Source organism: Anopheles arabiensis, chromosome 2, assembly GCF_016920715.1.
Source record: "Anopheles arabiensis isolate DONGOLA chromosome 2, AaraD3, whole genome shotgun sequence".
NCBI lineage: Eukaryota > Metazoa > Arthropoda > Insecta > Diptera > Culicidae > Anopheles > Anopheles arabiensis.
The window spans coordinates 37762244-37776494 of record NC_053517.1 but is presented as its reverse complement, the minus strand read 5'-3'; the positions used below and the strand labels follow the sequence as shown (position 1 = coordinate 37776494).

General features: G+C 49.4%; 2 protein-coding genes across 2 annotated transcripts; one reads left to right on the top strand and one right to left on the bottom strand.

Annotated features, from left to right (window-relative positions):
• Positions 1–636: 636 nt before the first annotated feature.
• On the bottom strand, positions 637–5028 carry LOC120904846 (nuclear pore complex protein Nup133). The gene is made up of 5 exons (XM_040315265.1): positions 4744–5028; positions 3958–4651; positions 1972–3877; positions 1219–1760; positions 637–1135 (listed from the first exon to the last, which is right to left on the bottom strand). The coding sequence occupies exons 1-5, from the start codon at positions 4881–4883 to the stop codon at positions 773–775; spliced, it is 3645 nt and encodes a 1214-aa protein (XP_040171199.1). The 5' UTR covers positions 4884–5028; the 3' UTR covers positions 637–772.
• A 1993-nt stretch (positions 5029–7021) lies between these two features.
• On the top strand, positions 7022–14084 carry LOC120904851 (chorion peroxidase). The gene is given in 8 exon segments (XM_040315275.1): positions 7022–7251; positions 7365–7538; positions 7616–7755; positions 7862–8226; positions 8228–8461; positions 8463–9753; positions 9839–10255; positions 13859–14084. Coding segments are annotated over 6 exon segments (2604 nt in total). The 5' UTR covers positions 7022–7251; positions 7365–7374; the 3' UTR covers positions 10249–10255; positions 13859–14084.
• Positions 14085–14251: the final 167 nt, after the last annotated feature.

Sequence of the window (14251 nt, the reverse complement as noted above, 5' to 3'; positions counted from 1 at the left end):
CATTTTAAATGGGTCATATTGCTGGAACATTGTCTTTTTAAAGAAAAACCATTGAGTCAACTATTAAAGCTTGGTTCACGGTTAATGTTTAGCTAATAATAAGCTACTTATTTCTTTCATTTCATCGCTCAAAATTACACCACAGATTCTGCCACAAAAGTTCTAATGAGGTTTAAATTTTGAAGCAATTCGGTCTCACAATCAAACTCAAACTTCTGGTCTTTCATTTTAAGGGTCTTATAGTGATCGAGTGCAAGATAATTTTGAATTTTTGATTTTTTATTATCAGGTATTTTGCATATGTTTTATCCAAATTTGATGTATGACATACAAAAAGGCCCGTCATGGGTTCATGGCCCGTATGCACAGTTCCCCTATAAGTAGGACTATCCTGCTATGGGTAATCAAAAGGCAATGAAAGCCAAGCCTACTAGATGTACAGGCAGCCCTCGACCGACAACGGTTGTAGCGCCATAGACGAAGATAATACACAAAATTATATTATAATTATTATTTTCTTCGATGCACACTAAAACTTACGGTAAATATAATATTTTATTGCTCTATATTTTTATGAGTATTTTGTGTGATATATGACCAAAACAATATATTGCATGCTGCCTTGAACTCGATCACTGAATCCTTAACAGTTTAATTGAACACGCTTTATTTAGTTGCAATACCGTGGCATACAAATACACTTTATCAACCTAATAATAGTAGTAATAGAAGTACCTTAAACATACCCGAACCGACAGCGAGAGAAAAATGCTTACTTCTTCCTGTACGACTCGTTGATGTGCTCGTAGCCCAGCTTCATTAGATACTGGAACGATTTGCTCTGCGTTAGATCGCCCAGCTCCGGCGCGTTCAGGAAGCTTTCCAACGGTGGCAGGAAGTTTTCCAGCTCGCCCGCATCCGAGATGTAGCACAGGTCGATCAGCCTGAAGAACAGCATATTCTGCATACTGTCCAGGGGGGCATTTTTGTTGTACTCCTCCCACGAATCGCGCAGCACGGCCGCACACCAAATCCGGTGCCGCACCTCGATCGGATCTTCCACGTACGGTAGCAGGGAGAGCGCGTAGCGGAACTCTTTCTCGCTCGATTTGCTGTACTCATCGGCAATGTATAGCTGGAGGGCAATAAGAAAAGAGAGGGAGAGAAAAATTGCAATTAGACACAGCGCTGGGGTCATTATGTTGCAAGACAACTTACATCAACAATCTCCTCCGGCGTTAGCACCTTCGCGTGCTTTGTATCATAACCGAACATTTCCAAAATTTCCGATGGAATGTTTTCCTGTATATCGATCAGCTCCAGCTCCGCATTGATTGCATCGATCTGGCCCTGGAACGTGTCGCCTTCCGCCGCCAGCAGGCACAGCTTGCCCAGACAAAGCATCGCTCGTTTGCGCACCAACAGCTCCTTCTCGCGCTGGGCCAGCGAAAGCAGGACGTCGGCCGCCTGCGCAATCTCGCCGTTGAACAGCAGCTGTATCCAGGCCATCGACGGATGGTCCACCAGGAACCGGGCCAACGCGGACTGGTTGTTTTTGAAGCGCAGCAGTATGTCGCCCTGCCTGTTCTGGTTCATGTGCCAGCTGATGGCAAACTGCGAAAAGTCGTGCTCTTTGTAGCGCTCGATATACTCGTCCAGGCGTTCCTGGTTGTTGGTTTTGTCGCATATTTCCACCAGCGTCTGGAAGTCGAGATACTTTTCCGCCAGTTTGGCCGCCATCTCGTACTGTTCCGCTTCCACTGTGTGGGAGATAGTTGGATTTGAAAAAAGTGATTAGATACTGTATTCTTAGTCATAGCTAGAATTCTAAGAAAATGGTAATCAAAACAAAGTGGTATTTTTACTTGTGATAAGCCATTGAGGCTTATCCATCTTAAAACAAATTGCTCTCGGCAAATCCCAGATTAAAATTTACGGCCTTGCTGCTCTGCTTTGTTTGCGATAGCTTACCCAATGGATAAATAAGATCGCTCCGCTGCGATTCGTACTGCTGCAGCAGCACCGCATACTTCTCCTCGTCATGGACACTCTCCAGATAGGTCTTGCGGCCATCCAGCACATAGTCGATCAGTTCAGTCAGGTGCTTGAAATGCTTCATGCGAAACTCCGGCTCGGCCGTCCCCTTCACACCGTGGCGCAGCGTGCAGCTAATCAGCTGCAGCAGCACGTCCCGCAAACCGTGCTTGCCGGGCATTGCCGTCCAAGGTATCTGCTCGTAGCGCTTCTGCAGCTCTTCGCGCACGGTGAACGTGCCCGCCTTCGATTCCCGATACTTGACCACCTCCTGCAGCACGGTCAGCACGATCGTGTTGACCTCGACCAGGGCCGACTGAATTTGTAGCGCGGTCAGCTCCTGCTGCACATACCCATCTACCAGCTCGCTCAGCACCTTGAACAGCTCCTCTACGCGGTTCGTCTGGGCGTAAAACAGATCCTGCGGCGTTAGGTTCGGAAACGGTACGGTGCGGTTCGACTGCCGCAGCACCAGATTGATCGCTTCGTCGATGATGCGCGAGTGACTGTTGTGCAGACATTTGATGCCAATCGTGGCCACTATCTTCTCGCCAATGTCCGCCAGACACAGCGAGGTTGGCCGCGCATTGCCTGCCTCCGTTCCCGCTCCGGCGCTGCCAGTGACCGCATTTAAACGGTCCCACAGCTTGCGGCTGTGCAGAAACTCGATGAACTGCGTGTAGGCAACATTCTTCTCCCGCAGCTGCTGTATGATTTGCATCGAGGTCGATGAACCGAGCGCATGCTTGTCGGTAACCTCCCAGCGCGGATCGGCCGCCGGTGTATCCTGCGCCAGGTCGATCGCAATCTTCAGCACCGTCCGGTCAAGCTCGCCGTCCACCAGTTCGCGCTGGCCGGGCAGCTCAAGCATGCTGGCAATCAGCCCATCCGCCGCCACCGTGTTGCGCTTGATGTGATAGATGAAGGCCGCCTTCAGCTGGTGCACCGGGTCCAGCTCGTCCGGCCCATCGGTTGCCGTGTTGGCGATCTCTTCCGGGTCCAGCTCGTAAAGGATCAAATTGCCCGCATTGGTCGTAGCGGGGGCAAAGATCGACTGCTGCATAAATACGGTCGCGTCCGCAATGGAAGAGCCGTTCGGGTTGAACATGTCGGACGAAACGGACGAGTTGAACATATCGCTCGGATCGAAATCGGACGGCGTGACGATTACCATGCCGTTAAGGCGGGAGAAGAATAGGGGCATGTTTTGAAAGCAATTGCCCATCAGGATCATATCTTCCCGAGCGTGAAATTCGATTTTTTCCACGTCATCTCCAGAGCCCGATGTGGGGGGACTGCTACCGCCATCGCTACCGCCAGACCCACCGACAGTGGAGGCGATGCTTCCCGCACCGGCGTCGTTCAGTGCAACGGGGAAAATGCATCGATCGTTGTACACGTAGGCAATGCTACGATTCGCTATGAACCGGAAATCGATCAGCTCCGCCAAACGCTCCGCACTGTAAAACCCTTTGTAACGCATGATGGTGGTGTCCTTCAAGGTGAAGGTGCTGTCCGCTTCGTAGATTACCGTCATCAGCGCGTAGTACACCTGCTGGGAACGTTGCTGATTGACGGCCGCGGCCAGTATGATTACGCCCCGATCGGTCGGCTGCATGTCCAGGGCCCACAGCTCAATCTCCGACGCGTCCCGCGTGCTCCAAAGCTTTTGGTGGAAAAAGTCGCGCATTTTCTTCATAATGTCAGCGTCCTCGCTGAGGAAGCGCTCGATGCCGTTCTGTGGTTGCACTGCCCACCGCTGAATCCACCGGTCAGCCAGCACGGTAACGTGCCATTCGGTGGGATTGTGGGAGATTTTTTCGCAACTCATTTTCACCAGTTTCTGCACAAAACGAGAGAGGGAGAGAGAAGCAATGTATGAGATGGATAATGGGTCCAGTACACACCCTTAAAACTACTCACATTTTCCCTATCCTGACCGCTATTCATTCCGATTATGATGGACGCGAACCTTTTGCCGATGCCGCCGAAAAAGCCCGATGGTGGCTTGATCAGCCGTGGCACTATCACGTACCGGCCGTTCTGCAGATGCACATTCAGCCGCATCAAGCTGCACGTGGTCGTGGCAAGCACAAACTCCTGCCCACCGAGCCCGACCAGCTGCTCGAACTCTTGCCCTTCCAGAATGTTGCACTCGTCGATGGACGATCCGTCGTGAGCGATCGATTGCCAGTAGCGCACGTCGCCGGCCGGCGACACGGCCAGACAGGAAGCCATCTGTTGGCCCTCGTTCACAAACACCGCCACCAGCGTTGCCTTGTGGCCGATATCACAGTGGGGCAGGGTGAGCTGACGGCACTGGCCGGCGTACGGGCGCCTCGGGGTAGCGAAGGGCTCCCCGCCAAACCCGCTGCCCGCTGACTTTTGGCCCGCATTGTCCCGATACTGCCACACGAACAGCCGGCGGCCTTGAACCAACCATGCCCAACCATTCTGGCCGTAGTTTACCGACACGTTGATGCTGCGCTCGTTGAACGTAAGCACCTCGGTCACCTGCACCGGCAGCGAAAAGCCGTACGATTCGAGTATGTTGTACTCCGATTTGGCGACCACGCGTAGCGTGGACACGTTCGACCGGGACGATAAGCTGTAACGGCTACAGGGAGAGGGAGGGAAGGAGCGGGTCAACGGAGGCGCATTAGTTGGAAATCTCGCAACAACTTAACCCCCCACGGGTAAACAACCTACCCCGAGCCTTGGCGTGCAAACGTGCTTGTGTTGGTTGATCGTGCACCGCCCGAAAACAGTGAGCCGCCGAGCGATTGTCGCGACCGGGACATGGTACTATTCTTGATCGGGCCACCGCCAAACGAAAACGTGCGATCCATACTGCTGTACGATTGTAAAGAAAAACGGTTTGTCTTCCTAACTGCCTGCACGCAAACGCTTCCTTTCACAGTTTCACAGCATAAGTTTCGCGTATGGTACGGGCCGTCCTCGCGCTTTTTTGCAACTGTTTTCACACGCCGCGATGACAGCACAACCGGTATAAACAGAGTGACCAGAAAAACCGATCTGTCTGTATTCCTATCGATTTTTTATTTTTCCTACCGAAAATAACATTTTTTATAATGCTAATTGTGAAACCATAAAATCATTTATCCATTCATTTTATACGTTGAACTCCATATGAATATATTGAAATCACAAGCGACCAATACAAGAAGTTTAACTGTGAAAACTAAGGCCCGTGTCTGTGTTTCGTCAGTTCCAATTAATCGGCCGTGCTGTTAAAATTTTATATGATAAAAAGATTTGGTCGATCAAAATAATTATGTAGGATTTGATCAATAGATGGCGTATTACAACTCATAATTATATTGCTCATCCAAATATTCGCAATTTCAATCGAAATAGCTGCATAGCGCAATTTCATTCGAAATTGCCATTCTAAATAGTCGTGTGAAAATCGATTGATAACACATCGTGAAACCGATACGTAGGTATCAACACCAACGACCATTACTCAAATCTCACTTCAGTACTGGTGGTTTCGGTTGGAGTTTAGTATTTAAACAATCGTATCGCCGTTCTAGTTCTAGCGATGCATAACTTCAATGCGAAACCATACAACAGTACAGAGGAAAGCTCTCAAGCGATGAAGCTCAGCTAGTTGGGGTATCTCACCAGCAGATAGCGCCACCAGCTCTTTGCTATTTTTAAGAACGAATGAGTCGTTTGTCGTCTGCTAAACGAAGTCTTTCATATTCCGTTTAGGTAGAGTGCTTGTGTCGTTTAGAAGCCGTTTAGTGGTCGTTTAGTGGATTTGTGGCACGCCTAGTACTCTTTTCAGATCGACACTTCAGAAAGACCTGCATTCGTGTTACGAGCTGAACCAAATCTAATCCATCTCCTTGAAATAGATAAAAGATGCATTTGCTGGTGAGATGGAACTTCCGTTTTGCATATAAGCAACCACCCCTCACCCCCTAACCCCCGCTTAACACTTCTTTTGAACTGAGTTTCGTGTTTTAAAATCTAACGAAAACTACAGATACAATTTTGGTCTCCTACCGAAAACGGTCAAAATAATCTGGCCACACCGATTATACAAGGGAGTTGCGTTTACAGCCCCTGTGCTGGGTACTGGAATAGTCGGTGAGTGTGATACAGTGTTGTGCAAATTTCTGCATGGCATGTGTTAAATGGATTTTAACACGTTTTTTTTAAATATAATTATTTTCCTTTAGAACAGAATTATATGAATTCAGCCATTTATCATTAATGCATTGAAACATAAGCAAGAAGGATTTTCAGCGCTAATGAAAGGCAAGCGCCATCATGAGCAATCGCAATTTGGCTGCGGCCGTGCGCTACCACGCTATCCAGCACGCAGCCAGCAATATTTGAATTTAAAACCACACATGATGGCACATGCTTCCTTACCCAAAAGAAAAACGTTGAAAACAAGTTGTTTTTCCCACCCAGATTGACCAGAAGCAGATTGACTGGAACGGCACAGTTGAAAGTTACCTTCGTCCTACGGTCTGATCTCTTTCCGAATCCAGATCTCCCCCATTTTATTTTGGGCTGAAACCCTTCAAGTGTGTCTATGCGCTGGACTGGACTGGTCGTCGACACATCTACGTATTCATCATCGAAATCATCCCAAAAAACATGATGTCCACGTCCATCGTGTCGAAAATGATGTGTACACATTGAGAGGATAATACACCAAACTACGGTACGGTACCGGCACCGTAGGCACCCGCACTCACCGTCGAGTTTTCCCTTTTCACTCATTCGGAAGTAGTTCGAACGTTTCCTCTCATTCGCTCTGTTTCCCTCTCGCTGTCTATAACTTTCTTAGAAGTTATGGATCGCTTCCGTTCCTTTGCGGCTCGGAGGAGTTATGCCCGGCGTGTTGCAACTGGACGGCGCGTGAAACCTTAGTAAGGCCTGTGAACGTTAGTCACTGTGTCGGACGAGTACGGGTACGGTAGGCAAGGTGCTCGCGCCGGTTGGAATGCAACCGTTGTATCAAATGACAACACGCTGGCGATGGTTGCGGCTTCTGCTACACGGCGGTGCGGCCAAAGACCGGTTTATTAGATGTAATGGTGATAGTTCAATTAGTCCGTGTGCGATCGCGGTCGAGGTAGGAGCTCTCCCGTGGTAGTGGCCATTTCCCAAAAGTTCACATCTAGAGAGGTTTAGCCGTGCAATAGTCCGTCTAGCGCAAAGAAAAACCGCGTGGCAAGTGTCTCGTTATCCTCTGCGAGCGGGGGGAGTTTTACGCATAGACTTACGCGAAGTGGTGCGTTTTGTAACAGTGTTTGCTAAATGTGCCCCCCCTTTCTCATCTGCAGGCTATTCTAGATGGTCATGGTTGACGAACGAACGCCACTAACGTCGGACCTTTCCGGTCCGCTTCCGCTGGCGTCGGGACCCTCCGGGACCGCCGTGCATCATCTGAAGTCACACGAAAGTGTTCGGGAGCGCCAGGTCCGAACGTTCCAGTGCTGGATCTGTTCCGCAATACTGTAAGTTTGGGCCACTGGGTGCGACGAGGCATTTACTCATATTCGGAACTCAACTTTCTCCTGGTCCTGGATGGTAGGGGTGCATTTGCGCTGGCGATCGTGATCAGCATTAGTTACATCATATTCGGCGATGCAACGCAACCACCGCTGGATGGAGCGAACACGACGGCGGCGGATTTTCCTGAGCTCTTAAATCTCATTAGTTTCCCGCTGGTCGGTAAGTACCGTTAAGAAAGCAGGAGGGTGACGAGGGAGGGGGGGGGAACTTACAATGTCAATGAGCTAACGTCGGATCGATCGGACAACGATGTCCACCATTGCAGATGAGTCGTCACCCGAGTGGAACGGTACGGCGGTTAGCGACGATGCCAAGGCGGCCGCCATAGCGGAGGGTGAGAAGGCGCTGGGCGATAAGGAGCTGCTGGAGGAGACGCTCTCGTCGCCCCCGCTTAACTCGCCCTCCTTCCGCCACCAAAAGTCCGTCGGTGCAACGAAAGCGGCCCGGCTGGCGGCGAAGGTCGGCTTCGTGGAGGATCGTGCCACGCAGGCACTGGTGCGCTGGCTGGACATCCGTCGTCGGGGCTCGATCGGGCGCGGCCCACCGATGGATTTGCCGCGTGCGCACCGTCAACCGCGCTGCGACTTAAACGCGCGCTATCGCACGGCCAACGGGACGTGCAACAGTAAGGGAGCGACCGTACGAGTACGGCGTCGCGATGATACCGTTCCGGCGCCAGCTCAACCCGGACTATGGCGATGGCATATCGGCACCGCGTGCCTCCGTCGATGGGGCGGAACTGCCCAGCGCCCGGCAGGTGTCGCTCGAAATCCATCGCCCATCGTACCACAACGATCCGAACTTTAGCGTGATGCTGGCGGTGTGGGGCCAGTTTCTCGATCACGACATAACCTCCACCGCGCTGAACCAGGGCGTGGACGGGAAGCTCGATCGAGTGCTGCGATCCGGGGCAGCCGCAACATCCCGAGTGCTTTCCCGTGCCGCTCGGTCCGGGCGATCCGTACTACACCCAGTACAACGTGACCTGCATGAACTTTGTGCGCTCGGTGCCGGCCCCGACCGGTCACTTCGGTCCGCGGCAGCAGCTGAACCAGGCGACCGCCTTCATCGACGGCTCGGTCGTGTACGGCTCGGACGACGAGCGTATGGGCGCGCTGCGCACGGGCGCCGGCGGCCAGCTGCGTATGCTGCGCACGCCGGACGGTCGCGATCTGCTGCCCGTGTCGACCGATCCGCTCGACGGGTGCAACGAGCAGGAGATGAATGCGGCCGGCAAGTACTGCTTCGAGTCGGGCGATGCGCGGGCGAACGAGAATCTGCATCTCACCTCGATGCATCTGATCTGGGCCCGGCACCACAACAGCCTTGCCCGCGGGCTGGCCCGCGCAAACCCGCACTGGGACGACGAGCGGCTGTTCCAGGAGGCGCGCCGCATCCTGGCCGCCCAGATGCAGCACATCACGTACGCCGAGTTTGTGCCGGTGATCGTCGGCAACGAGACGGCCGGCCGGATGGGCCTGCTGCCCGCATCGGCCGGTGGCGACCGGGCCGGCGACACGTACAACGCCACGGTGGACGCGTCGATCGCGAACGTGTTTGCCGGGGCCGCGTTCCGCTTCGCCCACACGCTGCTGCCTGGGTTGATGAAGCAAACGCGCAACCCGGCCGCGTCCGCCTCGGGCATCGAGCTGCACCGGATGCTGTTCAACCCGTACTCGCTGTACGCGCGCGACGGGCTGGACAATGCGCTGGGCGGTGCGATCGGTACGGCGCTGGCCAAGTACGACCAGTACTTCTCCACCGAGCTGACCGAGCGGCTGTTCGAGAAGGCGGACGAGCATCTGCTGCACGGCCAGCCGTGCGGGTTGGATCTGGTGTCGCTCAACATACAGCGCGGCCGGGACCATGGGCTGCCGGCGTACCCGCGCTGGCGCAAGCACTGCCACCTGACGCCGGCCGACAGCTGGGAGGAGCTGGAGCGCATCGTCGATCCGGAATCGTACCGGCAGATGAGGCGCATCTACCGCGAGCCGGCCAACGTGGACGTTTACTCGGGCGCGCTCAGTGAAGCGCCGGTGCGCGATGGGATCGTCGGGCCGCTGCTGACGTGCCTGATCGGCGATCAGTTTCTGCGGCTGAAGCAGGGCGACTCGTTCTGGTACGAGAGACGGCGGGGGCCGCAACGGTTCACCGAAGGTAGGTGCGGGTTGTGTAGTGGGACCGAGGGTAAAGGAACGCTCGTTCTAAACTTTCTTCTGTTTTGCTTGCGATGCGCTTGCAGCACAATTGCAGCAAATTTACAACACCAAGCTGTCGAGCGTTATTTGTCGCAATTCGGACCACATTGAGCAGTCGCCCGTGTATCTGATGAAGCGTACCGATTCCCGCACGAACCCGGAAACGGACTGCAAGCAGCTGGACACGTTTGATTTCGAGCCGTTCCGAGAGGACGCCGAACAGCCGCAGCGCAATCGGCCGGCCAAAATTGCGACCGAACGCATGAAGGTGCTGGTGTTCGAACCGAAGGCAACCGGAACCACCACCGAGCACGCGGTCGGGGCGGAAGTGCAGGACGAGGAGGAGGGAGAGCGCCAAGCGGCCAGCACGACGACGGTGGCAACGACAACGGATGCGACGACGACGACGACGACGACAAGGATGACCACGATGAACGAGGCTGTAGGAGCATGATTTAGGGGTAAGCGACGTGAATGAAGTGTGATAAAAACTCTATCCTGTGGAGTAGTGTTGGTCCCATTTGGTGTTACAGTAGAGGTGTTAGTAGTGATTGACTCACAGAAGAACATACATTGGCGGTCACCTAATGTCGGACACCTCATTTTTTCACCTTTGTCTCTGACTTTGGCGGCATCATGGATAGTTCCCTAGACTACTTATCGGAAAACTTTCTCCACACGTCTTTGAGGACACTCTTGAGCTTTGTCCCAGCAAAAAATCAGACTGATATCTTTTTAAGTCTCGGAAAACCATTCATAAATGTGATAAAAGGTATGAAATTAATGCAGTCAGCGAAATTAATGGACAACGAAATGACCCCGTAGCAATGACCAATATTGACCAATATGGTACATTATTCATTTGATATTGATATCGTCTATTTTGGGTAGTCATCTGCGTCCATCCGGATGAACCAATTTAAGTATCAACGTAATTTTGAAAAAGGTATTGTTGTTATTCATAATTTTAGAGTTATTAGACCTTGTAGAAGTATCAAGAATGAAGTTATAGAGACAGTTTTGTCAGCTTTTCTACATAATACCTTAATTAATACAGGTAAAACACGACAAACAATTGAATATGAAAGAAATATTCGGATACAACCATGGGGAGAAGTCTTCAAAAGCATCCGTTATTGTCGTTTGAACATAATCGATGGATAGGACAACAAAACAGAATGGTAGAAGACTGCGTCAAAGCTATCGTGGTGTAACAAATTTATAACGATAGGCTTCAAAGTCTCTGTAAAAATAAAGAACAAAAAAATAACGATAGGCTTTACGCTAGTAAGGAAGTGACATTTTGTGCAAAGTTTAAGGCAAACGGTCGCAGGAATTCTTAAAATCTTATTTTAGATTTAGAATTTTTGATGCATAAATTGGCATAAAGCATAAACATTAGTTTTGATGCTGAAAATGTCGCATTTCTCTGTTAATATCTAGAAGGAATATTCATGCTCAAAACCGTTGAACTTGTTAGGGCATTTAGAATGTTATGGGGATGTATGAGCGCTTATGGCACAAAGCCTTATTCATTACCTTGCTAAAGAGAGATACTATTCTTGTTATTAACATGGTCAAACATGCTCAGTAACTAAGCCAGGAACGAAAATGGTCAACCAATTCGGAGCAGTACTTATTATATCTAATTAATGAACAACGGCATTCAGGCAATTAGGGCTTAAATGGCAGGCTAGGCAGTAAATTTTCACTACTTATTCCTTCCTGATACTTCTAAAAGATTAAGTAGCTCTAAAATTATTTAAAAACATTAACGTTCTCTTTAAAATTACTATACTACCTACTTCTTTTTGGAACCTTGCAGAAACGATATTTGGCTAATTAAGGCCATAGAGCGCATGGACTAGGTCATATAATACGCTGATGACCACCCAAAATAGTCGATGGGCCAATAATAAGTGATATCAAATGATTTTAGCATCATATAAGCTAATATTGACAAAACTACGTCATTTTGCTATGCAATGAAGACTGTCCGGCTTGCAGGGGAATTTTCATACCTTTTATCACATTTATGCATAGTGTTGGGAGATTTTAAACGATATCGGTCTGATTTTTTGCAGGAACAAAGCTGAAGAGTGTCCTCATGCACTGGTGCACCGATGGATGAAAAAAGTGTTTCCGATAAGTGGTTTAGAGAACTGTCCAGAGTTCCTCAAAGTCAGATGATAGGTGAAAATATGAGCTGTCTTTAGGTGGCTGCCACTGTACAACCGTCGGAATGGCATAGATGAGATAGGAATCGATCCACGTCAGGCATTGTGGGAAACGGTGCGACTATCCATTACAACGCCATGTGCTTGTGCAATGTTTCATAAAAAATACCTTTTTCTATCGGGTAAATGTGGAAACTATGACCACGAATTTGTCCTCTTCTAGCCCGTTTATCGTCTGATGCTTCCTCTTCGCTGTACGTTTGCCGTTTGACGAGAGAGAATGTCCGTCTAGCAACATCGTCGCCTACTGGTCGAAACGATGTTCCGCGCAAGGGGTGCGCAAGGGATGAGGTGGGTGGTGAGTAATTAAAAGGACTGCCAACGCACACGCGCCTGGCAACATTCTCCTTTTTTCCGTTCGCTTGTTTCGGTCTCGCTCACCCACAACACGCTATCCCTTTCACACACCGTCTAATGAATCCTGCACGGTTGCGTTTCCCCCAGCAAAGCTCGTCCCGGTGTGTGTGTGTGTGTTGTGTCACTGGGGAAGAACAATTTCCTCTTCCACCCTCCCGTCGTCGTAGCCAACCCCTTACGCTGTACGGTTTGTACATAGACAAGCATAGAGACTTGCAACCACCCACCCAGTCGCCGGTTATCGGTACCCGACCGTACGCAACCGTCCGCCAACACCGCGCACGTTGGTTCTCTCTTTAATTTTTGGTTGCCATCGACGTGGTGGATCCGTGGCCGTAGCCTGCTGGTGCGTTCTGGGCGCCTGGTAGAATGGACGCTTAATGAGTGAAATCTAGGGCGAGCGAGAGAGTGCCCCAGCACATGGCACACAACCACCCCAACAGGGGGCGATTAAGATAAATGGAATGAACGTGTGCTAGGGGAGAGTTTCGTGATGATGTGCGATGATGGGCGGAGGACAGCTAAATAGTGGAAGTACGGCTGCGTCGGATTTTTCGATTTCGCTCTCGGCGGTGGTACGCGCCGCGATAGGGCATTGTTTTAGGGTTGCGGAGGGTGGTGGGTGTTACCATTAATTAATGCTAGAAAACGGTGTTAGGTAACTGTAACCATGGTGACATTCCTTTGAACAGACAGCAGCAAGCACACAAAGGGCGGCTGAATATTAATTAGTCCTTTTTTATAACGCTGTTGTAGGTACAGGACAAAGTATAATTACAGTGCATGCCAAACTATTTTTTTCTATTTATGTATGATATTTCAAAATTATATGCTACATTTTTGGTGGCATGGATTCGATTTCGGACAGCTATAATTCAGCTAAAAGCGATTTAATTTCTATCTCTTTGTTGCAATTTGTTTTTCTTTTTTTCTTGAAGTATAAAATAATAAATAAAAAAAAAATACTTTTTTAGTTATTTGACAGCATTTTGAGTATATCTGTCGTTAAAAAGCCATATTAACCAAATATTTTAATACTGGTTTTATGTATCATCAGTTGAGATTAGAACAAAACGGCTCATCTATTGTTTCAGGGTTACAAAAAAAACTATGAATGATTTTATGAAGAAACGAATAATTATTTAGATTGACTTAATAAATAATAATAATAAATTGTAAGCTATCAAATTGCAAGTAATGGAATGACACGTGCTGTATAAGAAAAAAACATCCGTAGCATAATTTAACAATACATTTCGTATTCTGTTTGTTTGAGCATGGTTTAAATCGTTACGTTTTCCCATATGCCTGAGTTAACGTTCGTGACTGGTGTGATGAGCGAATGAATACTTTGGCGGTGTCCAGCTCTCTGGCAGACTGGGTTGACTGGATTTCAATTAAATTAATTTAACTTCTTATACGTAACTCTATAAATAAATAAAAATCTTGTTTTTATCCTTTTATTTGCAGAATCAAAAGCGCACGTGGTCGAATCGTACACAACGCAAGGACAACGTACGTCGCAGCTTCGTCGCAAATTAATTTCATGAAAGCCAGAAAAGTTCTACAATTTTCAGAACTAAACCATACATTGTTCAGTTTAGCTAAGTGCAATAAGTAACATCACCAATCAATCAATCAAACACCATTTTGACAATCTTTTAAATAAAACAAACATAAAACTACTGAACGCTTACGTTTTCGTATTAGATTGCGTATTCTACACACCCGAGCAGAAAGTGTGTTCATGACTGTATGAATCGAACGCCGTTGTACCTTTTATCAACCCCCCGTCCCACTGTTGTCAGGATGTTCCATACACTCAGAAGAAGAGCAATTAGCCACTACAGCTTTTAATTAGTC

Excerpts from the sequence above, each read along its gene's own strand:
- LOC120904846 (XM_040315265.1), bottom strand. The coding sequence starts at position 4,883 with ATGGATCGCACGTTTTCGTTTGGCGGTGGCCCGATCAAGAATAGTACC. Across the intron at positions 1,761-1,971 it reads CGATCTTATTTATCCATTGG|TGGAAGCGGAACAGTACGAG; the intron begins GTAAGCTATCGC and ends TCTCCCACACAG. Across the intron at positions 1,136-1,218 it reads CGCCGGAGGAGATTGTTGAT|CTATACATTGCCGATGAGTA; the intron begins GTAAGTTGTCTT and ends ATTGCCCTCCAG.